This window comes from Girardinichthys multiradiatus, chromosome 21 (genome assembly GCF_021462225.1).
Source record: "Girardinichthys multiradiatus isolate DD_20200921_A chromosome 21, DD_fGirMul_XY1, whole genome shotgun sequence".
NCBI classification, from domain to species: domain Eukaryota; kingdom Metazoa; phylum Chordata; class Actinopteri; order Cyprinodontiformes; family Goodeidae; genus Girardinichthys; species Girardinichthys multiradiatus.
The window spans coordinates 27,769,915-27,797,896 of record NC_061813.1 but is presented as its reverse complement, the minus strand read 5'-3'; the positions used below and the strand labels follow the sequence as shown (position 1 = coordinate 27,797,896).

At 41.4% G+C, this 27,982-nt stretch overlaps 1 protein-coding gene across 2 annotated transcripts; it reads left to right on the top strand.

Moving 5' to 3' along the window:
* Nucleotides 1-3,775: 3,775 nt before the first annotated feature.
* shha (sonic hedgehog signaling molecule a) lies at nucleotides 3,776-22,316 on the top strand. Of its 2 annotated transcripts, none has more exons than XM_047350425.1 (3): nucleotides 3,776-3,896; nucleotides 16,595-16,856; nucleotides 20,622-22,316. In XM_047350425.1, exons 1-3 carry the CDS (start codon nucleotides 3,882-3,884, stop codon nucleotides 21,290-21,292), a joined length of 948 nt encoding a protein of 315 aa, XP_047206381.1. In that variant the 5' UTR covers nucleotides 3,776-3,881; the 3' UTR covers nucleotides 21,293-22,316. The 2 variants fall into 2 exon arrangements, with proteins under 2 accessions (XP_047206381.1, XP_047206380.1); XM_047350424.1 differs by lacking the exon at nucleotides 3,776-3,896 and adding an exon at nucleotides 12,768-13,656.
* Nucleotides 22,317-27,982: the final 5,666 nt, after the last annotated feature.

The following is a 27,982-nucleotide window of genomic DNA, read 5'->3' as shown; positions in this document are numbered from 1 at the left end:
ACTACTAATGCTGAGTCTCCGTTGCATGGCAACTCTTCCTCCTCCCTTGGTTAAATCGAGATGTCTGCCGAAAATTAACCTGAGATTGGTTTAAATAGGCCCTTAATGATTATTTGCATATATCTCAAAAGGGAAACATGCAAAAAAAATCTTTGTTTGTTTCCTTGGGAACAAATAAACATGTCGGTGTCAGTTTGCTGAAAGACGCAATGTTTTGCAGTTATCAAATGAGAAAGAAGTGATTGCAAAGAGGAATGTCTGAGCAGTTCATTATCATATCTGAAGTGACTCAGGCAGACAGGTGGTTTCTGTGGTCGGCACAGGTAGTGTAGTAGCCTGCTAACGGTGTGTGATTGAAGCTTTTCATGGTGTTTGTTGTGTTTCTTTTCATCATTTCAGTCAGAGGAGAGTTATTACCATCGCTTTTTGCTGCCCAAGGTAAAATGGCACACACTCGAAGCACTCAGGGCTCATTAGAGAGATAGAATCAGTGTCCTCACTTTAATGAAAGCAAACCCAGAGGAGTTCATGTTGAAGCACATTGCTCATCTCTAAGAAGTATATTTGTACAGCCAGTGGTCTCAGATCACAGTGAATCAGATTGGAGCATAAATCATTTATACGCTGTTACACAACTTTATGTCTTCGAGTCATTGGTGGTGCTCTCTAACTGAAGGTCTCCTGTAAGCATGTAGATCAACATGTGTTGGAACAAGCATTATATCTGACATGCAGCATCTTACAACAATGTCAGAGCTCAAAAGTTGTGTTGAATTTAATATTCTAGTTGCACTCTATCAACTGCTGAGTGGGTTTCATTTATCACTATCACTTTTTATTAGTTCAGTGTCCTGACTTCTTCCATATTCCTGCAATTCACCAGAGTTCTGTTGTTCTGTTTGTCTGAGTGAAGACTGTGGTCCTGTGGTGTCGAGATGGTGCAACAAAAAATGTGAAATAAGGATGGTGCCTTGCAAAAGCATTCACAGCCATTGAAATGTTTCACGTTTTGTCACGTTACAACCACAAACTTCATTGTTTTTTGTTGGGATTTTATGCAATAGAGCAAGACAAAATACTTAATTCATTCAATTGTGAAGCTAAAGGAAAATATAAAATAATTTTCAAAGCTCTTTTACAAATAAAAACCTGAAAAGTGCGCAGACATGTGTATCCAACACCCCTGAGGCAATATTTTGTAGAATCAGCTTTAGTTGCAATTACTGCTGCATCCCGACAACAAAATGCCCCCCTCATGGTCCCCCCCATGGTGAGTTCAGGATGATGTGCAAGTGTTAGTTTTCCACCGTGGATAGTGTTTCTTTTGTTCTTGCCCCTATTCCATAAAAGCTAGATTTTTGTAGTACATGGGTAATAGCTCTCCAATCTAAGCTGCGGATCTCTGCAGATCTTCCTAAATTAGCATGTTTCTCTCGGCTGCTTTTCTGATTAATGCTCTTGACTGACAGTTAGTGGACAGCCATGTAAACTAACCATTTTCAGATGATGGATTGAACAGTGCTCTTTAAGATGTTCAAAGCTTTAAACTTCTCCACAAGTTTCGCCAGACCTATCTGCTGTGTTCTTTGGTCTTCATAATGGTGATCATCCATGAATGTTCTCTAAACCTCTGAGGCCCTCACAGAACAGCTGGATTTATACTGAGATTAAATTACAGGTGGACTCAGTTTACCAATTAGCTGACTTCTGAACGCAACTGGTTGCACTGAACGTTAGTTAGGGGCATCCAAGTTAAGAGGGCTGAATACAAATCCAGCACACTTTTCAGATGTTTATTTGTAAATGTTTTGAAAACCATGTATCATTTTCTTTCTACTTCACTATTATACACGACTATGTGATGGCCTATCACACAAAATCCAGTTAAAAACAATGAAGTTTGTGGTTGTTATATAACAAAATGTGGGAAAGTTCAAGAGGTATGAATACTTTTGCAGTGCTCTGTCGCTCGACGATACCATATGGGATTTTGGCAGTTATAAGATGCTGCTAAATAGAAACTTTTTGGTTCAGGTAAGAGCTGCTCCATTAGACAGTAGTGGAACAGGCACAGCTTATACTGGCAGGAGTTGAAACATTGCATAGAATTGAGGTTGTGGTGCATGTTAGGAAGATCCTTAAAAACAGACCATTGATGATTTGGGCCAGAGTTTGCTTTTAACTTAAGGCTTCAGAACTTATTTCATACAACAAAAGGCAGCCTTGCAAAGTTCAGCACTGAAAAAAAGAAAAAGGCCACACTAGTGGTTCTAACAATGGCTCTGATTCATAAAGTCACAATTCAGTTTCATTTCTGATTCAGTTCAATATTGATTCATTGCAAGCATGCCAAGTTTATGTGGAGAACAGTCAAAGGTTTTTGTTGCCATGGGAGAAAGTGTCACATATTTAGAGGAAAATTCCTCTTTTGGCTCTTTTGTTATCAAGGTTTGTAAGAGAACCTGTGAGAAGGCTAAAGGAGGTAAGAGAGACAACATATAAACCTGCACAAGCCCAAAGTCAAGACAAGCAAAGCTGGTTAGGATAGATTAACAATAATACCAAGCTTTAAAAACTCACTGATTGGACATGACCCCCTTTTGGTGTTTGAATTATGCTCAGTTGGTACAAAGGGGCACAAAATATGTCAAGAAAATCTGATCCACACCATTAAACACCTCCACCAGTCCAAAACATTGAGAAGAGGCAGAATGGATCCATTTATTTCCTGTTGTTTGTATGAAATTCTGGCCAGACTTTCTGAATGTCTGAACTCAATACTTATCAAACCAGGTAGTATTTTTTTAAGTCTGTAAATGAGTCTATGAAAATAATAGACTCTTCTGTTGCTGTAACCCGTCTGCTTCAAGGTTCAACTTTTTGTGCATTCAGAGATGGTAGTGTGTATACCTTAGCTGTGACAAGTGGTTATTTAAGATAATGTTTCTCTTTCATTTAAAAACAGATATTCTCATTTGACCTCCAGAATCAACAAGGCATCTCCGTCAACACAGCTACTGCTCACTGGGTTGATGTCGGGACTTGTATTAGACCATTGCAACATGTTGATTCTTTTGTTTTTAGTCATTCTGTTTTAGATTTGCTGCTGAGCTTGGAAGCATTTTCCGAATGGTGACCTAGTTTCGGCCAAGCTTCAGCTGTCATACAGATAGCTTCACATTTGACTGTAGAATACTGTGTTTTGCAGAGGATTTTATGGGTGACGCAATAATAATAATAATCATCATCATCATCTTTATTGGTCATTGCACATGTACATTACAACAAAATTTGTCCTCTGCATTTAACCCATCCCTTATAGGGAGCAGTATTTGCAAGTGGTCAGGTCCTGTGGCTCCAAAGCAAGCCCAGATCATAATCACTCTACCACTGTGCCGAACAGCTAGTGTGAGGTGTTTTTTAATGATATGCTGTTTTTAGTTTTCTCTGTATTGCTTTTAGAAGTATTGTGGTTCATTCACATGCACCTGTGCATGCTAAAAGTGGCTTTCCTGGGGGAACATTTCTAAACAAGCCATACTTTTTTTTTTTTTTTATTGACCAGACTATCATAATCTTAACATTTAACAAGCTAATGGATGACTATATGAAGATGGAGTTCTTTTTTTATTTCTCTTTTTCATTTCAAAGCTGACCTTGACAACTTTTTCTAATGTTTTCTACTTGTGAATAATTGTCTCACTGTAGAATAATATAATTTAGATGGTTGGGAAATGGCCCTATAACCTTTAAGAGATCAGAGTCCAACAACAATTGCTTATCTTAGGTCATTGCTGCTTTTCTTTGCATCTTGGCATTATATGAACACACACCTGTAATCTTTGGATCAGCAAACCACCAAAAGTTCTGCTTTTATAGAGATGGTTACACCGACTGTGAGTAAACGATTAAAACACCTTAATTCTTTTTCTTTTTAGCTTTCAGGGCAATTGCTGTTGTGTTTGGCATCATAGTCCTGTTGAGCGACACTGTTTTATTTAAAGCTGTTGGACGGATAGCCTCGTATTTTACCCAGAAAACATCAATAATTAGAGGTGTTGACTCCATGTCTGTAATGTGAGAAGACCCTGTGGGTTGCGAACAAGCCCTTATAATTATCACTCCACCACCGTGCCTCAAAACCTTCACTTTGATTATTTAAGTCCAAATATTATTTTTCTAGATGTCTTGTAACTACTTCTGCTACCACTAACTACTACTAAATGCAATTATTTGAATTGCTCTATCTTGAATGCTTTTATGTGGGGTACAGTTTTTTAGAAATGTTTGTATAACCCTTCACAGACTGTACTGCAGCAATGGCTACTTCTTTAGAGTTTTTGTTGAAGTATTTCCTCATTGGTGTTATGTATCACATGCTTAAATGCTTCAGATGACCAAAAAGTCAGTATACTTTCCTTTCTAGAAGTGGTCACACTTGCTGTTAGTCATTGAATGTTGTCCATTAGAGTCCAGTACCCAGCCACTTATCATTCTTAACTCCTATCCAAGCATTAAGGGTGATTTCTTGTACAGTACTGTAGCTTTTACAGTTTGGGTTAGCAGTTGATTATCAGTATCCAGTCACAAAACTATACTTATTCAATTTTTATTTCTTGATAGGACCCATTTTTTTACTATAGTGTTTAAAATATAATTTCATTATGACTGATTATTTTAAAGGGCACACGTCATCCAACGTTTTTACAACTTTTCAATCTTAGTTGTGGTCACGCTTGTAGTTCTCAACAGTTCTTTTCTATGTCTGAAATTGAGAGCTTGTAAAAAAGTATGAAAGAGAAAAAAAAAACAGGAGAGCCGAGAACACAGCCGAAAGCTGTTGAAGAGAGATGACCTTACATTTGGAAAGCCGACCGTGGTGATCAGTGCATGACACAATGGCCAACCCAGAGGAAAGTAGTTATAACTAAGTCTCCAGCTCAATTCTCAGTTCATAAAGTGGCGATTTATATGGTGATCTATCAAGTGAGGATGAGGAAGTCAGGAACTTGGAGTAACTAGGAGATTTAACAAACCAGCACCCTATAGAACAATTTAAAAGCATCCAGTGGCGAGTCTAGTCTATCTGAATTCACCACAGTAGCGAAAGACTTCTTTTGATAATAACTATCATTCGTTACTATCAGGATGTCCACAAAATGCAGTTAAAAGCCTTCAGCTGATTCAAAATACTGCAGCAAGAGTTCTGATGAAAATTAAAAAGATAGATCATATTTCTCCTATTTTAGCTTCCCTTCATTGGCTCCCTGTTAAGTCCAGAATATAATTAAAAATTCTCCTCCTCACATATAAAGCCCTTAATGATTTAGCTCCATCATACATCAGAGATCTGATTGTTCCATATGTTCCTAACAGAGCACTTCGTTCTCAGACTGCAGGTTTACTGGTGGTTCCTAGAGTCTCTAGAAGTAGAATGGGAGGCAGATCCTTTAGTTATCAGGCTCCTCTCCTGTGGAACCAGCTCCCAGCTTTAGTCCGTGAGGCAGACACCCTGTCTACTTTTAAGGCTAGGCTTAAAACTTTCCTTTTTGATAAAGCTTATAGTTAGAGTGGCTTAGTTTATCCTGAGCTATCTTCCTTATTTTTTTACATCTGTCTTCTTCCCTCCCTGTTGGTTGGAGTAAGGGGGAGTCAGGTTTAGCCTAAACCGGCTCAGTCATGGTTGAGGTGCAAACACACCCTCCATTTCTGCTACCTGTGTGAGCCCTTCTCTTTTCCAATGGTTATAATCAGTCTGAGAGAGAGAGGTATCCCAATCATTGTGGTTGTTAGTATAACAATGGCCATCAGTGGGACCCTTTGTGAGGTGCCTTGAGATGACATTGTTGTAAATAAGCGCCGTTTAACTAAATAATCTGAACTGAAACTATCTGTGTAGTTATGCTGCTATAGGCTTAGGCTGCTGGAGGACATAACGACCACTTTCACCCTCTTCGCTACATTCTCACACTACTCTCCAATTTTGCATTGTTTGCTGTTATTTCAGCTTTTAACCTTGTTCTCACTTTTCTCTTCCTAGAAGCTACACCTGGCCTGACTCTGTGTCTGCCTGTGACACCTTTCTGGAGAGGGGAATTGTCCGAGCTTCTGCTGGCAACAAGTTAATGCTCACCCTCTACCGATGATCCACATAGCCCTGTCTTTCAGTGTTTAACCCTTTCTCTCTCCTAGACATGGAAATTGACTTAGCTTTTACTGTGACTAACTCTATGTGCTTTCTTTCAGACTCTAACCTTGAAAACTGGCTCAGAGTTTATCTGTTCTTTCTTTCTAGGTGAAACAACTAAAGGAGCTACATCCATTAACATTTACTTTTCCTTCCCATAGAAAGTACTCCTGGATCAGTGCTTCTTTGTTCCCTTTGTGTCTCTGCTCTGTTCTCTCAAACCCCCAGTCGGTCGTGGCAGATGGCCGCTCACACTGAGCCTGGTTCTGCTGGAGGTTTCTTCCTGTTAAAAGGGAGTTTTTCCTCTCCACTGTCGCTACATGCATGCTCAGTATGAGGGATTGCTGCAAAGTCAACGCCAGTGACTGTCCACTGTCTCTACATGATCATCCGGGAGGAGGGAATGCTGCAAGTCACTGACTGGATGCAATCTGCTGGGTTTCCTTAGATAGAAAAACGTTTTATCCAATTTGAATAAATAACTGACTCTGACTGCACTGTTCAATGGTTAGGATTAATTGGAATGTATGTACCTGACTTTTGTGAAGTGCCTTGAGACAACATGTGTTGTGAATTGGTGCTATATAAATAAAACTGAATTGAATTGAATTGAAAACAAAAACAAAATGTATGTGGATTTCTGTTTACGCTCTGACCAGCATTTTTAGCATGATATGCATGTGGTCAATGCTCCAATTTCTCCAAACAACTGTTTGACCAGGCCACTTTATGTTAAGGAAAAGTTCAGTGGTTGTCTGTTTGTCGTTTATTTTCTTACAAAATGTTGTTTGGATCTAAAATTCACTCCAAGCTAATGGTAGACATGTAGTGATTGTAAGGGAAAGAAATCAGACATCTGCCTCAGACAAATGTTTTCTCCTTCATTTGCATCATTTGGCTTATACATAGAGTAAATCAAAACTGCTACTGCATTTTTCAACTCATAAGCATTATGCTCACAAATGACGCCAGCAGTAGCTTGGGTGGTTTGGCTGTTGACTCCCTGTTCAAGCTATCTGTCATAGCCATGTGTTGTGTCCTCTTCCCTCAACGTTACATCCAAGATTACAATTATTTCATAATCCAGGGATAAAAACCTTTTCCAAGGCCCTTTTATGTAAAAAAAAAAAAAAAAAAAGACATTTTGTGATTACTGTGGAAAATTTTGAGAAGATGTCGGTACAGATGCTACATCATCATCCATATATGGTAATTCAGTTCAATTTTATATAGCGCCAATTAACAACACATGTTGTCTCAAGGCACTTTACAAAGCCAATTCAGTCGAATCATACAGATTTTAAGTCAGGTACATGCAGTCCAATTAATCCAAACAGTGCAGTCAGATTCAGTTTATTATTTAAATTGGTTCAAAGTTTTTCTATCTAAGGAAACCCAACATATTGCATCAGGTCAGTGACTTGCGTGGACAGTCGATTGCATTGACTTTGCAGCAATCCCTCATACTGAGCAAGCATGCAGCAACAGTGGAGAGGAAAACTCCCTTTTAACAGGAAGAAACCTCCAGCAGAACCAGGCTCAGTATGAGCGGCCTTCCTGTTTCAAAAGTACTCTTTTTGCTTTAGAGAAGTGTGTTTTAAATTTAAAGTACTTATCCCCTTTTTAAAGAAATGGAATGATTGCGATTTATTTATGTTTCATACTTTTATATTTCTATCTTTAAAAGATGATGACATAAGCCCTTTAAGGGCACATAATATTACTTTTTGCACATAAACATAAAGGCCTAAAAATAATAATAAGAAAATCTTGTTTATATTGTCTGGTGAGAAACTTTAAGCACAGTCAAATTTAAAAACACTGACGTGTATGATCCTTCCCTTCCCCGTCACCATTGCAAAAGACTGTGATGGTGTTGCATTGACTCACCTGGAGCTCAAACACCAGCCCCCGTTGCTCTGTACTCTCTCAGCACTCCCTCCCCTCCTTCGGAGTTCACCTTGCCCTGCAGTTCAAAGTGGTTTTGCCTGTCTAGCCTTGGCGTTTAATGTTTAAGTATTGGGAGCGGCTGGAGAGTGCAAATAAAATGCCTTTACAGACTCCGGGGCACGCTGAGGGCTGTGATTCCAGATACTGTATTGTGAAATTTCCACAGATTAGCTCTGGGGCACTTGTATCTGTTGAGCTGAATTGTTACTCTCTGCTTCAACACAATGCTTTATGCGTGCGACTTGGATAAACCATTCAGGGGAAGACTATTCAGACTTTATTGCAGGAACAAAAGAAGACACATGTTCGTGGTGTTGATGGCTACCTGTCTGTGGTGTAAACTGTTTGTCAAATGTTCAAAGCAGGATAAAGGTCTGAATGTGGTCTGAGCGAGAAAAATCCCAGTTGCGGTAGGGCCGGCTTTCCGATTGACTGAAAGAAAGGAAACCCTATTTGCAGCAAAGGGAAAACAGCACAGCAGCCTGACACTGCTTAAATGTTTGTGCGTGATTATTCTGTAGTCCTAATCCGTCTAACAATGTTACAAAACATTCAGACAGGAGGAGGCTTTAAGCAGTAATTGGGGGGACTTACTCTGGTTAAACTCCATCAAACACTCCTGGTTGCATCTAGCTTGTGCTTGATCAGGACTGTGGTTCGAGAAATCAAACATGGGCGTGGATTTGGTCTAAGCAACAGCATATCTAATAAATCCTTTGAATGTCAAGATGAAGAGGGAGGATTTTTAAAGGAAGGCAGCATAATAAAGGCAAGTATTTATCAGTGTAGGAAGCAGTGCAGGTGAAGTCTGGAGTTTTGTTTTAGGGATGAGAAACATCAAAACTGCAAATGGTGATTCCTGACTGGCTGTTGGATGCCTTAAAGGGAAAGGCACCACATGCCACAGGCTTCTTAATATGAATTGTGTAATTAACTCAATCCCTTAAGAACTATTTCATAAACTGGACCTCCGTGTTGCTATTTTGCTGTCATATCGAACCCCACTGTCTGTGAAAATGAAACTGTAAGAAAATACAGTGTCTTAAAAAAGCAGGATTTTTTTCACCATGTTTCACTCTAAGGATGCTTTGTTTAGGGCAATGTGTATAGCCTCTTCTTTCACATGTTTACTGTCTTCACTATACAGCTGGTGCCAAACTACAAACAAGACTCCTTAATTATGATTAATAAACAATTTTTGAATTAAATTGATTCATAGCTGTCTTCTAACAATGGCTTTGTTTATGTGACTTCTCCATAAAGGCCAGGTTTGTGGAATGCATGACAAATGGCTGACCTGTACACAGATTCTCCCACCTGAGCTGTATATTTCTGCAGCTCCTCCATAGTCACGATGGGGCTCGTGGCTGCTTATCTGCCCTATTTCTTTTCATTTTCGTATAATGGTTTGAACTGTCAGATGTTCAGTTTATGAGATTTATTTTATAACCTAACCCCACTTTGAACGTTTCCAGGACTTTCTCTGTGGCCTGTCTTTTCACTGGATTTTATTTGGGGTAACAGTAAATGGGGCTGAACACAAATACACATCCACTTTTTCAAATTTTGATCAGTAAACAAAAATTGAAAACCATGTATCATTTTTCTTCCACTGATGATCTCAAACGTATGTTGTTTTAATTTGCTCTTTTTCACAATTCAAGAGAGGAAAATATCCCCAAAACTCCATTTACCAGATTTTTACTGTCTTATTTGTCTGCAGAGATTTCCTTTGCTTTTAGCTGCAAACTCCACCCATTTGGCACTGGCATAGACTAAAACCAAACGCTTAAGTTTAATGTTTGCAAATAGTCTTTGCCCCAAGTCTGGCTGAGAAATTCTTGGTTTCTTCTGTGGGGAAACACAAGTTCAAACCCATCAGTGCTGCTTGCTCTTTAGGCTGCATTATTCATTGCAATTTCTCCATAATTCATTTCATTTGGCATCACATTTTGTCACCCACTTAATTTACAAAGAACCCTCTTTGGCCTGTAGTATTCACCTTATCATGAGTTTTATTTTGCCTGACAGATGTATTATGATTACTTGTGCTGAATTAGATGTCTGAGGTCTACCAGAGGTGTCATCTCTGTGGGTTTTAGACGTGCATGTGGCATGCCAGGTCCCACCTTACACGTGGAGCAACACACCAGGGGTGAAACTCTGCCTCCTCAGGGTGTCATAAGTGCTGTGAGCCCTATGTTCGATAACCACGTCTACAGAACCAGCTGATGAGAAGAACATCTAGGAATATCCATGAAAAAAACAAATGAAATCCACCACTGGAAGAGTTTAAGGGTTATACAGCAGTGTGCCAGGTGCACAAGTCATCTTTTGGCCAGGAGCTGATGATAACCCTCTCATTGACCAGCAGGTGGTCTTTCCCTTTTCTGGTTTCCCTAAGCCTGGCACAGGCTTGAACAACATACCAAACTGGAGGTCAGCCAGAGCTTGCTTTAATGAGTCTGAAGCCACACCACAAGCTGGTGTGCTCACCTAAGAGTGAATGTGCCATGCAGGCTTTCTGATGAGAGCCAAAGTTGGCCCCCCAAAACAGTCCTCTGGCTATAGTTACTCTTATGAGACAAATCCTTTCTTTTATAAATCCCTGAATCTGTTTTAAAATATCTGCTTTTGTCTGAATGCATGTGCCTTAAATGAGGTAAGGGTTTAGGTCTGATAGTGGAAAGCTATGTAAAATAAGACTTGATTGGTTTCGTGTTGGGTCAAAACAGCTTTAAAATATTGCTGAATGATATAAAATCTAGTTGAACACATAAGAAAACTGTAAAGGTGCAAAATGAAGGACATGTTTATGTCTGCTTGCCATGCATGCACTTCCCCGGCCTTCACCTTTACAACAACTTTCAGAGGTATTTATACCCCTTCGACTTTTCCACAAGTTCCAATATTACATTCATAAACTTCAATGTGTTTTATTGGGACCAGCACAAAGCATGCCTAATACAAGCCTAAAAGTGTGGCATGCATTTCCATTAATCGGCCTTTATTCTGATACCTCTCAATCAATTATTGTTCCTAATTGATAAATCGAAATCCATCAAGCTGTTTTATGAAGGTCTCAGAGGTTTATTAGAGAACTTTGGCAAATAAACACTATCAAGAAGACCAAGGAACACCAATAAGCATGGGTCAAGGAGAAAGTTGTGGAGAAGTTTTAAGCAGGCTGAGTTTATAAAACAACATCCCAAACTTTAAAGATATTACTGAGAACTGTTCAGTCTCTCATCTGAAAAGAGAAAGTGAATGGCACAACTACCTACCAAGACATAGCTGTCCAACTAAACTGACTGGCAAGGCAGTGAGAACAATATTCTGAGAAGCAGCAAATACATCAACGGTAACTCTGGAAGAGCTGCAGAAATTCATGGCTCAAGTGGAAGAATCTATGAGCAGGACAACCAGTCATCGTGCACTCCGCAAATCCAGCCTTTATAAATTTAAGAGTGGCAAAACGAAAGCAATAAGAAGTTATGTTTGCAACAAGCCATGTAGAAGAAACAGCAAACATGTGGAAGAGGGTGCTCTGGTCTGATGAAACCAAAGTTAAACTTTCTGGCCTACATACAAAACGGCGGAAAACTAACACCACACATCACCCTGAACTCATGAACCCCATGGCAAAACACGGTGGAAGCAATATCATGATGTGTGCATACATTGCTTCAGCAGAGACAGAGAAGCTGCTAAGAGTTAATGATGGTTGGAGCTAAACACAAGACAGTCCTGGAATAAAACCTGTGTGAGGCTGCAAAAGACATGAGACTGTGGCAGAGATTCACCTTCCTGCGAGGAATCATCCAAACATACAGCCAGAGCTGTGGTAGAACGGCTCAGTTGAAGTCCAGATTTAGATCTAACTAAGAATCTATGGCAAGAATTGAAAACTGATGATCGCAGGCACTCTCCATCCAATCTGACTGTCTTTAGCCACTTTACAAGGAAGAATGGACAAACCTTTCACGTTCTAAGCTGGTAGACATACCTCTGAGCTCTAATGGTATACCAGTTTTCTGACTTTCATTTGTGTTAGAAATGAAGCCTTATATTATTGTCCTTTCACTTTACAAATATGATCAGTTTTTTGATTGGTCGAGTGAAACAGAGTAGAGATCATTTGGTTAATTCCAGGGTTTTAAATACGTAAGTCTCCTCTGCTCATCGGTCACCCTTATTAGTTTTGAAATAGTCTCTATTATTTTACTGTCAGTTTGTCTTGTTGCTTTAATGCGCAACAGAATGGCGCACAGAATGAGCGCACGGAGAGCGCAATGCAAAGATCTCGTTCTTTCGAAAACCTTTTGACCAGGCGATTTTTGATTTGTTTTAAAACCATAAAGTTAATCCAGATAGGCTTACTGGAATTTCCTGGGACTTTATATTATATAAAAGGGTCTCCAACTGTGCAACTTTGCGCAAGAGTTTTCTCTTTCTCTACATAGGTAATGCCAAATGAGGTCGTTTCAGACCCAAGCGAGCTCTCCATTTTATTATATATCTTTAACGACGTCATTCTCTCTGGACACGGATCGCTGCCAAGTCATCTGTAACACAGGTATGCGCACTGCGCGTCCACTAGTGTCTCCATGCGGAGAGTTGCCCCATGCGCACACGCACATGGAGAACTTACACTGATTTCAGATCCGAGTCAAGCACTTCGCAAGTTTCTCCCTCTGCTGTGGAAGAGCTGGAAAACGGGAGGGTTGAAGACGTTCATAATTGATGTTTTCCCATGGAGGAGGAGCCCGCGTCCTCCATGAAGGGGAGACTAACCTAAGGTGGGAGAAATCCTTTTTCAGATTTTTTTTTTTTTTCCTTTTTTTCAGTGGGATAACATCAGGAGGGTTTGCCTAGGCGAGCCAATTAAGTCCCACCCCTGCTATAGATCGCTGCTATAATACAAAGCAGTAAAAGCGCCGGGCTCGCACAAGCGGCTGCAGTTTTAACCAGAGATCCCGTGGCTTTTAATTCTCTCACTAGTTTTCTTTTTTTATCCTCTCTCGATGTTCTCCGTTACTACCGTCAGTCTGAGGCGCTCATTTCCGCACCTGCCGCGGTAAGAGACCAAGAGACGCAGGCGGAAAAACAGGAGAAGAGGGGAGACAAGGACATCGGTGGTTGAGACAAGACAGCAGCAGCAGCGGTGACTCGTTTTTCTTTTTCTTTTTTTAGACCTTTTTATTTTTCTTTTTAACATGCATCCGCGCTGGACCAGAATCGCTTCTGTCGTTCTCATCTGCTTGTCCTTGGTGTCCTCCGCGGTGGGATGCGGACCGGGCAGGGGCTACGGCAGGAGGAGACACCCCAAGAAGCTGACACCTCTGGCGTACAAGCAGTTCATCCCCAACGTGGCGGAGAAGACCCTGGGGGCGAGCGGCAGATACGAGGGCAAGATCACACGGAACTCCGAGCGCTTTAAAGAGCTCACTCCCAATTATAACACAGACATCATCTTCAAGGATGAGGAGAACACGGGAGCCGACAGGATGATGACTCAGGTAAGCGCACTGAATAATCTTGTATTTTTTATTTTCCTCCTCCTCCACCATCACCGCGCACTGCAACAACCTCCCTGTCAGACTGATTGCGCACGTTAGGTGAAGTCTGAACTCTTCACACTGAGCCTTTTAACTTCACTGTAAATGCAGATGCACTCTGATGCACCAGCATGGGACTTTCTCATGTAGAAATCCAGCTGGAGGAGTGATGTGCAGGCGGACAGTCAGGACACTCGGCCTTCATTATTGTGACAGTGGATTTGAAATATTAATGCGCCCCCCCCCCCCCCCACCTCCACCTCCATCTCCTCATATCTATATTTGTATCTGAATGAGGCTCAATTTGAGAGCTCTGCACAGCCTCCTTCTTTGACTCTTTTTGTGTTTCTGGATTAGGGTGATTATTGTGTCCTCTGGTGATGCGCTTCAGACATTTCTTCCAACTGGGTTGTGTAATTTGTCTTTCGTATAAGGCGCACAGCGTTGCAATGAAAAATGTTGCGTTTCTTAAAGGGTGGGGATCCAGTGGACGTGGACCGGTTGCACGTTTTTTTGCGGCGAGTTTTGCACGAATGACGGCAGATCTTATTGCGCTACTCGATTCCAACCTCCAGGTCTGCAGGATGCCGCGTCGCTCCATCCTTACTTTCAGCACTGAGAGCCTGGTGAAATGTGAAAACACAAAACAGGCGGCTTTGTGTTGGTATCGGCTCAGTGAGAATAAAAATGCGACGGTGGTAGTGATGGTGGCGACGGGTGGCGCGCTGGAGTCCCTGAACTCGTGCCTTGCACCATGCATGAGCTCTGATTAAATATTCACTGCGTGCGTGCTCAGCCTTCCCCATATAACCCCCTCTCTCCTTCTATCAGATACCTGTAAGTTCCCAAAAGATGGGGATTATTAAATTACAGGCCCGGGAGGATGTGTTATTTCCAGAGTGGAGCGATGAGGATGTACTTGGAGGTTCTTTGTCTCCGTTTTCAAGAGAAATTTAAATTTTAAAGGAATTTGAGTGCAGTTTCTGGAAGAGATTTAAACACATGTGGAAAAGAAGGTGCTTAAAGTGTAAATGTGTCGAATATGTCTGTCATAAACTGGTCTTTTGTTGCAGGGGTTTATTTTTCAGTTAATTTCAATTTGCAGATCTCACTCATGACTTATTGTGAAAAGCTTCAAGACATCCTCAATTTGACTTCGAGCACAAGGTAAACTGCTTGGTCCTTTAAGAGTCCAACAGACCTGATCGCCTAGGAAAAGTGGCAATCACTTTTCCTTGGCATAACGATGGTAAATCGTTATGCAAAAGGCTTAAGCCTCTTAAGCCTTTTGCATAACGATTTACCATCGTTGGGCATACGGTTTGTGCGCCTTTACGTTACGTACGAAGCGCAATTGTCTCCGTTGTCTTACGTTATAGAAATTTTATATTAACACAGGCAGTAGCTCTGATTGATGTGTACTGTACCAAAAGTAATAAATCAGTCCACTACAGTCCAGCCAGGACAGCTGAATTAGAAGCGTACACGGAAGGAAGTCCAACTGATTCCCAGGAAAGTTCATGCCAACCCCGTTTAGTCTGACAGTTTTAGAGCTGATCTCCAAAAGTGATGGGGCCACTTACACCGAGACTTCACGGTTCAGTCCCAATTGTCTGCTAATAAGCAAACGGAGATGAGCGTGTCCAGATCTTTCTCTGTGGAACATGTTATTTTCTGTTTCAACAAGTTGATCAATGTTAGTTGACTCTAAAAGCAATTTAATCCATGAGCCAAAACTCATTTGAGTCAAAATAACAACCCGAATCAAAGTAGATATGTATGCAGTACGGCGCTTTCTGCAAGTGAGTTGGGGAAAGAGATGCGCTCTCGGGCTTGTTTCCACTGACAGGTAGCTGATAAGTGTTTCCTCTAACCAAATCATTTGTGAAAAAAGATTAAGAGACGGGCTGCTGAACAACTCACCCCTCCGGAGCGCAAGAGCACAGGTTTGCAAGGCTCCCTGCTGGGCTTTTCTTCATGCATGGTGGTTGAGCAGAATTTGGCTTGATTTGCGGCACACGACCTGATGAATTAATAAAAAGAGTTCAAGCTTTTACGGCTCTTGACTCCGACAATCCCCTCTCTGAGTTTTTTCCCCCTTAAACAGTTTTTATTCATCACATTCTACAAGTGTGATGCCCATATTAAACAGATTAAAGTGAAGTTCTGTGAAACCTCAAAAATCCTGACCTACATGAGGCTCCTCTGATATTTCACAGGTTTGTCTCTCAGTAAACCAATAACACCTCCTCTTAAAGAGGCATGTCACGTTTCCCAGGACTTTGCAGGAGGAGAATAATGAAAGTTTCCCCCACTCTATGTCCAAAAGGACTCTTTGTGATGTTTTATTTGACATATTGAGAATAGTTGTCCCGGAGAGGGCCAAGTATCCTCACTGAGTGTGCACACACACATTTTAAAGGAAGATCATCCTAATATCAACTCCAAAATCAATTATTTATTTAAAGTAAACTAACATTAACTTGTGCATTTATAATGAATCAGTGTTGTTTAGATGTCCCCCTTTTTGATAGGAAAAAGGAGTGACACTTTGCGCACCTTCCAGAAACCAAAGACCCATATGATATAGAGGCAGTGAAGCGAATGCAGTGCTTTATCCATATTTCATGAGCAGCTTTCTTACCCGAGCTGTGCCCTCTGACGCTGCTGCTCACACTGAGAAATGCAAGCTCAGGATCAGAGCTGCAGAGAATTCGTGGATTCAGGTGGGGAGGGAGAGGCTTCACTGAGTCCAAATCTTTCATTGCCACTGTTGGAAAAAGCAAGCAGATGTATAATGGAGAAGGTGTGCAAGCCATATTCTTTGGAAATAGAATGACAAAGAATGTTTTTATTTCACTATATTTGAATGATTTACCTGATTTCTGCTTTCCTGCAGAGGTGCAAAGACAAGCTGAACTCGCTGGCCATCTCTGTGATGAACCAGTGGCCCGGGGTAAAGCTCCGGGTCACAGAGGGCTGGGATGAGGACGGGCACCACTTCGACGAGTCCCTGCACTATGAAGGCAGGGCTGTGGACATCACCACCTCTGACAGAGACAAGAGCAAATACGGCACACTGTCCAGGCTGGCCGTGGAAGCTGGATTTGATTGGGTCTACTATGAGTCAAAGGCCCACATCCACTGCTCTGTGAAAGCAGGTAAGCAGGAGTGCTTCTATAATGGTTTTTAAAGAGAGTGGCCAGTTTTTGGGCCAATGATTATCATGAAATGGCACAAAAAATAAAAGGTATAATAGAATTGCATGAGTTTTATTATATTTTTATTATATGCTTTAATATATAAAGTGGTGGAGGAGTGAACATTCAAAGGTTGCACTAAAGCGCCTCTAAAAGTACATAGCTGTATATGAAAAAATACATCAGTGTAACTAATTGAAAATTTACTTTTAGCCTCAATTCATGTTCATATAAAATATTATGTATTTAAGATTGTTTGGTTGCTGGAGTTTGGATGGGGGGCAGTTCATAGGGTGGCCATTGTCCCCGTTGACCATCCCCATTGGTACCACCGCCTTTAAGGTGGGAGCTGTGAGGTGCTCACTTTGGTGCTGGTTGTAGGGGTATATAAGCTATAAGAACCTCAAAAACAGGTGGAGCTCAGAAATGTTTTCCAGACCTGCAAGAAGGTCCTCCAAACAATAGTGAGGGAAGATGACAACACACAAAGGTTGCAGATGTCCTACTGGTTAACATTAGGTTTGTCCATGCAATGAGCAGGTGCGGATCCAAAAGGTCTTCAAAGAGGGTGGCCAGATGGGGGCCACTGATAGATTAAGGGTTTCACATCTATGGCGTGTCGTCCTTGTTCAATAAAGTTGGATTTTGTGATTCTCAGAAATGTAGCAATAACATGACCTGAAATCAGAAATCCCAAATGGGAAAGTCGGAGGTAGTGTCTTTCTTGAAGTTCAGAATCCAATATGGCTGCCACACATATAAAAATTGTGAAACGTATAAACCATTTACAACATTTACGATGGCTTGTATCTCAGTACAAGCTCTACTTGTGGACTTGAAAATATAAAATAGAGAAATACGCTGTAATTGGCTGTTCTTGCTAACAGTAGTTAGCAACGCAAAAACTACCAAAGCTGGTTTTCCAACCTACAACTAGACGGAGGTCAACTTGGGTGTGACATCATTCCCAGATCCAAGGTCTGACTTCTGAGACAAATCAACTGCACTATTAAACCATATCCTATGTAAACAGGACAGTGGGGTAGGGTGGGCTGGGGTGGTGTTGGGGGAGAAGTACCAGAGAGGCAGGATGGCCATCTAAAAAGTAATGGTTTGGGTGGCAAAAATAAGTTGCAATTCGTTTATACCCATCATCGCTGCTCTTACTACTCGGGTTTTTTATATGAGGGATTAGGCTCACAGCCCAGGGTGCAATTCTATCAGGGGGCAACAGCTTTTTGTGCTGTCCAGTCAGTGGGAAATGGGTATTGTAAGGAAATATGACTAATCCGATTTGAGATTCCTATTAGTATTATTCGAGGACTATTTTACAAGTGTTCTTAAGGAATCTTGACTGTATTTGATATCTCCGAAAATAAATAAATACTACTAATCTTAACTCTATTGATCCACACATTTGCTCTTAAAAACAACGTTTGAGATCTTTCAAATCTTTGTTCTATTTCTGTAAAAAAGGAGCATTTTTAATACTTTCTTTGGCATCAAGACCACCTTACATTGAGACCATTGTGAAAAATCACAATGTATTGACAGATCAAACCTGGACTAAAATATTCCACAGTGATGGCAAATTTGAAATCCCAGGCTTGATTTGTGAAAACAAAATGTACAGAAGGAGGGTCTTGCCCAGGGCGGCCTATAGGCAAGAACCGTCACTGTCTCTTACATTTTTCATAGGGTAAGACATCACAGGGAAAAAGGAAAATTATGTTATTTACCAGACTTACAAGGGGACCTTGCAGAGGATAGTGGGGAAGCTGAGAAAAGCAAATCCATGGAGTCAAAAAAACGCAATCAAGTGCAACACAAAGGTTGCACCTGATTGCCCTTGCACCTTTACACCTGAAGACTCATTTTGAACCTTTGAAAACGTATAAAATGAGGCTGATTAATGGCCAGACAAATTAAAGGATGGCCATTTCTTTAGATCTTGTTATCAGTTATGACATTTCTGGCTTCTATTCTGTCTCATGTTAGATAAAAAAATAATCTAGGCTTTAACTGCATGACACCTAAATTCGCTTTCCGCTGACAGATGAACCATTGCGCTTCTGTCAGCCCACACTTTATTGATAAATCCCTTATTTCTCATTCCCCTCACACGTTCTGAGATCACAGTATGCTCCTGGCCGACGTGTCTTCAGGGGTCATGCGACTTTACAGAAAGGATTTGGCCGAACAATGTTGGCCAAATCTGGTTTGCAGTTGTCACCTCATTTCATGCTCGGGAACCTTAAAAGAAGATTAAAAGCTCCCAAATTCTAAGTAGGAAAACCTCCCTTTTTTCTTTCTTTTTTTTTTCCTGCGTGATCCTAGAAACTGGTATGTGAAGAGTTCCACCAAGGCCAAAATTATTGTCATCAAGACTGACAACAAAGCAAGGAGAGGTGGTAGACAGGGTGGTGGCGGAGGGGTGTGCATTGATGTTGCACAACAGCAAGCATTTAAGAGTCCGGGGGCACTCATTTAAATTCAAATCTACAACTCGAGAGGCTTGGAAAAGTGGCTCCACTGGGTAAATAGTAGTTGTGAGTCGCCTATTTGTGTGAATTGTCACATGGAGGTTTCTGCACCTGAGTAAATATGGGGAGAGAAGCTGGGAAAGGCGTGAGTGTTCTTTGCGGAGAGTAGCTCCATCCACCAAGCTGATTTAGAATAACAATGCTTGTTCTTTATTGGGCCCTTTTTTAATTAAGGATAGATGAGCCCAGGCTTTTAGGTTTTACAAGCCAAGCCAATATGCATCTGGCATCAAGGAGGCTGAGGGGCATCAACATGCAAAATGCATACAGGAACACCAACACTTGTGAAGGCTTAAATAAATTCAAGAGGAATTAGTTCTTGAGTGGCTTTTGAATGACGGCTATTATAAGACTATGTTTTCAGATTCCTCAAAAAATGTCAGGTTTCAGGCCGATGCACATCTGGCGTGAAGAAGCCCTGAGATGTGTGGAAGATAAAAAGAAAATGAGAGAAGATGACTTCTTTAATAATGGTTACATTACAACTCTATGTTTTCTAACATCATAAAAACCTTCAGGTTATAGACCAAGCTAATATGCATCTAGCATTAGGAGCGGAAATGGCAACCACATGCAAAATTCATACAGGGGCAATACAATGTGCGGAAAATTTGTAAATTCAAGTGAAATTAGTTCTTGAGTGTTTTTAATTATGGTTAGTAGGTGAAGTAAAGTTTTTTGATTTTGTCAAAAAAATAAATAAATCAGATTTAGGCTAGGTTGCATCTTGCTTAAGTAGCCAGTGGGGCATCAATTTGCAAAATGTGGGCCCAACGGGGTGTGTGGAAGCTGAAAACCCAGTGGGTTTTGAATGATGGCTATGTTTTGAATGTTTCATAATATAATAAGAATGTTTTAGAATTTCACAGAATCTTTCATGTTTCAGGTTAAACTTATCCACATCTGACATAAAGCAATCAAAAGGGCAACAGTTTGCAGTGTGCCTATGGGCACTTTGCAAAGTGGAAGAAAGTTAGTTCTTGAAGTTTTCTGATTTCACAGAAACTGTCAGATTTAAGGAAAAGCACATTTGCATCTGGCATGAAGGAAGAAACAGGGCATCAATCTGCAAAATGCATGAAGTCATCAGTATGAGTGAAGGCTAAAACATTCTGGAAAGAAGTGTCTTTTGGGTCATGTAATGACTTTGGAGAAATTTTAACTTAAACTTTTATTCCAACAGAAAACTCAGTGGCAGCAAAGTCGGGCGGCTGCTTCCCGGGCTCCTCCGCAGTCACCCTGCAGGACGGCACCAAGATGGCGGTCAAAGACCTCCAACCTGGAGACAGGGTCCTGGCGGCGGACGGCGACGGGAATCCGGTCTACACCGACTTCATCATGTTCATAGACCGAGACTCCACCACCAGGAGGACCTTCTACGTTATCGAGACCGAAGCGGGCCAGAAGATCACCCTCACCGCCGCGCATCTCATCTTCGTCGGAAGCGAGAACTCCACGCGGTCGGCGGTGTTCGCCAGCGACGTGCGACCCGGACAGAAGGTGTTCGTCAACCACGGGGAACGGGGTCGACTCGTGGCCGTGAACGTGAAACGGATTTACACGCAACAGCACGAGGGCTCCTTCGCGCCCGTGACGGCGCAGGGGACCGTGGTGGTGGACCAGGTCCTGGCGTCCTGTTACGCGGTGATCGAGGACCACCAGCTGGCGCACTGGGCCCTGGCGCCCGTCAGGATCGCCCACTGGGTGTCCTCGTCGCTGTTTATCTCCCGGCCTCGGGTCAGCGCGCACAGCGAGGGGGTGCACTGGTACTCCAAACTCCTTTACCAGCTGGGGACGTGGCTCTTGGACGACCACTCGATCCATCCACTGGGGATGTCAGCATATCCAAGCTGAAACCCCCCTCACAGGATCAGAATCTGACTCAAGTAGGACCCTCGAACTATCCAGTAGAATGACATATTAAATAATAAGAATGATCTTAAAATAAGAAAAAAAAAAAAAGAAAAGAAAAACGAACAAAAACACGACAAAGGCCCCAGCGGAGTTGGGATATTTATTTCAGTGACTTTTCCATGATGCGTCCCCTTTCAAAGAATGAATGGAGCCTTAAAAAATTCCTCTTTGAATAATTTATTCTCAAGTGAACTCTGCTGCTGCTGTCACAGAAATGGATAGTGAAACGACGCGAGCAGCAAATTGTGCATAATCTATTTTTGTATATCTCAACTGCAAAAAAAAAAAAAAGAATTAAAAAAGGAGAAAAACAACAAAAAAGACAAAAATGAATAAAAAAAACTGGACAGAGAAAAAGATCACTATACATGTGCAACTGACTGTTATATTTTGGGGTATAGAGAAAACTTCGCGGGGTTCCATAAATTATATTTTTATACTCAGAAATGTAAATTAGATTTGCTGCCGAATCACATTTCGTTTTTTGAAATAGTGTAAGATATGAGAATATATTTTAATTTAAAAAATACAGTAGATTGGAAAGTATTGGAAATCTTGTTCTGCTATTTGTTTTATTTTATTATTTTGGTGTCATGTCTGCATTTTCTGCTTTTTTGTGTGTTTGTTTAAATTTTTTTCAGTTTTCTTCTTAAGAAAAGAAAATGTCAAAAAAAAAACTGCAGATTTTGACAGCTCAGTAGCAGTTAAAGTAGAACTGAAACCCCTTCGTTAAATAAATTAATAAGTAACTCTTGTAAATGTACTAAAATGTTTTTTCTTTTCATATTTTGTAATAGGGACATAGTTTTCTATATATAGAAAATGACGTGCGGCAGATACACATGTCTGAATAGTCTACCATACCAGTTAACTTTCATAACAGGGCGACGTGTCAAAAATGTCTAGAGTTTATTATTTATATGTTTATTACAAAAATGAGATAAAGAAAATCTTCAAACTTGCAGTTGTCTTTGTCTAAATGAGCACCACTGGGAAAAGCACCACAGAAATATATATATATATTTCTTATCGGAAATTTATTTCTTATCAGCTTTATTTCTTATATTGTTACCGTTTGCTTGTTATAAGCAAACTGGATGGCAATAATGAACAGGAACCAGCCGTTTTGCATGTAAATTGGATTACCTTGGCCTGTTTGAAGAGATTTTGCTCTATTTGGTGAAGCGCTCTCAGGAACAAAGAAAAAAAAAGAAAAAACGTTGAATATTGCGCTTTGAACTGCCTTTTGCATGCTTGTGAAATGTTGAGAGCCCATGTCAAATTTAACGAGGTCTGCCCTCTGCAAATAACTTCTCAACGTGCAGACAAATTAAACAGGAGCGTGTTTGTTGTGCCACCGGTGTCGGCTGCTTCAGGTCAAACACGGTCTGTAGGAAATATAGACCCCAAATCCCAGCTTCACTTAGTCAGAGCAAATCTCTGTAATCCTCCGCTATTTTCATAAAGACTTATAGTGCGCGTTTAGCGCTTAATGGAGACCCTTCAGGGCGCATCTTTGTCAAATTGATTCCAGCGCCGGTGTTTCGCGCTGTCGCTTGGAGGTCATTAGTCGGTGCAATGGTGACACCGTGTGGTCGCATAGGGGTACTGCTGATTCAAGAACGTTTGGAGATTGAATTACTCCAAAGCAAAAAGGCGCAAATCTAATAGATTTTACTAGAAATATTTGCATGTTACAAATAATCTGAGTTTAAGTTTGTAATATAATGCATTATTATTTATTGGTTCAATGTCAGGTCCTCTGAGTCTGAGTCTGAGACTGGAAAAAAAATAAAGCTGTATTGCTTTCTCCAGTTCTGTGGGTAACCGGCCCTGCCTCACCCGAGGAGTTGTATCTTGGTACTTTCTACACGGCTAATAGTAGTTTGGAGCAACAGATGAATAGATGGATCGGGACTTTAACTACAGAAACCGTTTGTTGTGGTGAAGAACAATCCATCCATCATCTTTTGCATGTCCAAGATCAGGTTGCAAAGTAGGTTTTGAGGGGAACCCTGACAGGCCTCTTCTCCAAACACTTTTTGACCCATTCTGTTGGTTCTCAAAGTGTTCCTAGGCTAGAAGGAATGTAAAGTCCTTTCAGTTGGAGCAGGGTCTTCTACCAGTTGGGCATGTGCGGAAAACCTCCAAAGGGAGGCATCCAGGAAGCTGTTGTGGAGCAATAGCTATACTTTGAGCTCCAATGCTGGATCCATCCACCTTGGAATGGATGATTATTTCAGCTGCTTGATTCCAGGATCTTGTTTTTTGATCATCCATATCTGATGATCATAGGTGAGGGTCGGAAAGAGAAAGAGGTGTAAATCAGGAGATTTGATTTTATTTCCTCATATCTTTCTTCACCAAGACTGACCAGAGCAATGCCAGCGTTCCTGCAGATGAGACCCTAATCCTACTGTCATCACTCATAAACAAAATACTGACATTGAAATTCTCCACTTGAGGAAAAGACATTCCCTGACCCAAAGGAAGCAATCCCACTTTTTCCAGCTGAGAGCTAACTGGAAACATAACATTAAGCTCCAAATTTGTTTATTTTGACCCACACTCATGAACATGAGTTATGGACCCTCACTAAAAGTGCGAGATCATAGATACAAGCAGCTAAAAGGGTGTTCCTCTGTGAGCGTGGATGAACTTAGCCTTAGAGACAGTGTTAGTGCTTTTGATGATGCCGTACCAATATTCCTGATGGCAGCAGGCGGAAAAGGTTAACGGAGAGGGTCAGAGGAGTCTCTGAAAATCTTTAGCAGTCTCTTCCTGTCTGAGACAAATCCTGGACTGTGATTAGAAACACTTCAAGAACCTTTTCAGCTCCCCTCACTATCTTCTGCAGGGCCCCTCTTGTCTGCCATTTCGCAGCTGGAGAACCTCTGTCGTGTTTAAATTATGCTTGTAGGGAGGTGAGCGAATGTATAAAATAAAATGTTATAAATTCCCACAAACGTATGTGGAATATGTAGTTTACTTCTGTAGTTTCTCTGTTTATCTCTCAGTAAAAAAATTAAATTTCTTGATAAATAAACCAATACAATTTGAAAGGTTTAATCACTGAGTAAACAAATCAAGTTTCAAGACAAACAAATCAAGACATAATTTATATTTATTCATACGCCAGTGTGAGTGTGGAAATTAAGAAGCAACACATGTATGTGATTAAAACATGACTAAATTGCTGTATTTCAATAGACAATCCAGAATGGAGTTGAAGCAGAATAACTAGGAGCCTTGAAATTTATGAAAATGAAAAAATAATCTGGAGATTGGGAAGTTTTAACCAAACACATTGAAAAACTGATACAAAGTCATCCATCACTGAGTTTTCAAAGGTAAGAAGGGCCAGTGAACCCGGGTTTCTGAGCACTGTTGCAACATGAGCAGGAATTCCATTTTCTTCTCCCACATTGTGTTGTGTTGTTGATATTGCTAGGTGGAAACTTCAAGGAGGGGACAAAGCATCCCATCGGTGTGACCTTGGGTCCCTGTCAGACACAAAAGCGTCCACGCAGGGCAACATTCCTCAGAGCAGGTAAACAGAGCCTCCTCTAATCCCTCTGGGGGCCCACAGTCTGCTGGGGCTCAACAACTGCTTTTACAAATGTTGACATTCGCAAACATGAACAGTCTGGCTTTGCTGGAAAACAAAACTTGCAGTTTCTAAGAGAGAAGGCCTGCAAATGGTGTTGGCCTGCTTGGTCAAGAAGGCGCTTTGCTCTTCTGTGGCCGCAGAGGAGCAGTAAGTTAAAAGAAACTAAATGCTTCAGGTCAAGCTGGTTAGAAACCATTTCTGAGATAATCTCAAGGAGAAATAAGAAAACTTAACTTTGGTATGTATTCTTAGAAATTCTCTCCGGTTTTTATTCTTGACATATAATAGAGCTGCTTTTATAAAACCATGTTTAGTAAACAACATAAAGGCAGTTTCTGAGCTTTACACTAATGCTACCTTTTATTACCCATATTCTTTATTGCATAACAGTTCTTGAAATCACAGTAATCTTAAAATTTAGAGTTCAACTAATTATCTTTAGAATGTGCAAGTAATTTAGCAAATTAAACTCTGCGACCAGGACACATTCCTTCCCAGGATACAGTTTATTGAAGGTTTGCTTTGGATGCAGTTCCAAAACGATCACGTCTTAATTTTCTCTCTAAATGCATATTATGGCCCCTCCTCCTTTTTTCACTGCTTTTCAGTAGTTTTGCATTTGACCAGGGTCAGTGTCACTACTGGTAGCATCAGGTGATACCTGGACCCTACAGAGATTGCAGTTAGTCCAACTGCGTGAGGATGGCACATACAGTGCCTTACGAAAGTACTCGGCCCCCTTGAACTTTTCAACCTCTTGTCACATTTCAGGCTTCAAACATAAAGATATAAAATTCTAATTTTTTGTGAAGAATCAACAACAAGTGGGAAACAATCGTGAAGTGGAATGAAATTTATTGGATGTGTCAAACTTTTTTTAACAAATAAAAAACTGAAAAGTGGGGCGTGCAATATTATTCGGCCCCTTTACTTTCAGTGCAGCAAACTCACTTCAGAAGTTCAGTGAAGATCTCTGAATGATCCAATGTTGTCCCAAATGACTGATGATGATAAATAGAATCCACCTGTGTGTAATCAAGTCTCCGTATAAATGCACCTGCTCTGTGATAATCTCAGGGTTCTGTTCAAAGCTCAGAGATCATCATGAAGACCAAGGAACACACCAGGCAGGTCCGAGATACTGTTGTGGAGAAGTTTAAAGCCGGATTTGGATACAAAAAGATTTCCCTCCCAAGTTTTAAACATCCCAAGGAGCACTGTGCAAGCAATCATATTGAAATGGAAGGAGTATCAGACCACTGCAAATCTACCAAGACCCGGCCGTCCTTCTAAACTTTCATCTTGAACAAGGAGAAGACTGATCAGAGATGCAGCCAAGAGGCCCATGATCACTCTGGATGAACTGCAGAGATCTACAGCTGAGGTGAGAGAGTCTGTCCATAGGACCACAATCAGTCGTACACTGCACAAATCTGGCCTTTATGGAAGAGTGGCAAGAAGAAAGCCATTTCTCAAAGATATCCATAAAAAGTCTTGTTTAAAGTTTACCACAAGCCACCTGGGAGACACACCAAACATGTGGAAGAAGGTGCTCTGGTCAGATGAAACCAAAATCAAACTGTTTGGCCACAATGCAAAACGATATGTTTGGCGTAAAAGCAACACAGCTCATCACCCTGAACACACCATCCCCACTGTCAAACATGGTGGTGGCAGCATCATGGTTTGGGCCTGTTTTTCATCAACAGGGACAGGGAAGATGGTCAAAATTGATGGGAAGATGGATGGGGCCAAATACAGGACCATTCTGGAAGAAAACCTGTTGGAGTCCGCAAGAGACCTGAGACTGGGACGGAGATTTATCTTCCAACAAGACAATGATCCAAAACATAAAGCCACATCTACAATGGAATGGTTCACAAATAAACGTATCCAGGTGTTGGAATGGCCAAGTCAAAGTCCAGACCTGAATCCAATCAAGAATCTGTGGAAAAAGCTGAAGACTGCTGTTCACGAACGCTCTCCATCCAACCTCACTGAGCTCCAGCTGTTTTGCAAGGAAGAATGGGCAAGAATTTCAGTCTCTCGATGTGCAAAACTGATAGAGACATACCCCAAGCGACTTGCAGCTGTAATTGCAGCAAAGGGTGGCGCTACAAAGTATTACCGCAAGGGGGCCGAATACTTTCGCAAGGCACTGTATATAAGTGCCAGTGCCCGAAGGTTTGCTGTATCTTCCAGCAGTAACAAGAGCATGGAGGAAATTCCAGGAGACAGGCAATTACTCTACGCGAGCCGGACAGGGCGGTCGGATGTCCGTAACCCATTAGCAGGACCAGTATCTGCGCCTTTGTGAGAGGAGGAACAGAATGAGTACTGCCAGAACCCTACAAAGTGACGTCCAGCGGGCCACTGGCGGGAATGTTTCACCCCAAACCATTAGAAACAAACTTCATGAGGGTGGCCTGAGGGCCCGACGTTCTCTAGTAGGCCCTGTGCTGCCTGCCCTGCGGAGGTTGACTGGCATTTGCCAGAGAACTCCAGAATTGGCAGGTCTGCCACTGGTGCAGGTTCACCCTGAGCTAATGTGACAGATGTGAAAGGCTCTGGAGAAGCTGTGGTGAAATTTATGCTGCTAGCAACATTGTTCAGTATGATCAGTATGGTGGTGGGTCAGTGTTGGTCTGGGGAGGCATATCGATGGAGGGACGCCCAGACCTTTATCGGATTAACAATGACACCCTGACTGCTATTAGGTATCGGGATTAAATCCTTAGACCCATTGTTACACCCTTCGCTGATGCAGTGGGTCCTGGGTTCCTCCTGGTGCAAGGTGGTGCCCAGCCTCATGTTTTAAGAGTATGCAGGCATTTCCGGAAGAATGAAAAAATGAGTACCATTAACTGCTCCCTTAAATCCAATGGAATATTTTTGGGATATGTGTAGATCCATATGACACCACCTGGTTGCACCTCAGACTGTCCAGGAGCTCAGCGATGCCCTGGCCAGGATCTAGGAGGACATACTGTGGGACACCAACCGTTAATCATAAGGAGCAT

Bases quoted from the DNA above. Each gene is read 5' to 3' on its own strand.
- shha (XM_047350424.1), top strand. From the start codon at position 13,354: ATGCATCCGCGCTGGACCAGAATCGCTTCTGTCGTTCTCATCTGCTTG. The intron at 13,657-16,594 runs GTAAGCGCACTG...GCTTTCCTGCAG, and splicing joins CCGACAGGATGATGACTCAG to AGGTGCAAAGACAAGCTGAA. The intron at 16,857-20,621 runs GTAAGCAGGAGT...TTATTCCAACAG, and splicing joins CCACTGCTCTGTGAAAGCAG to AAAACTCAGTGGCAGCAAAG.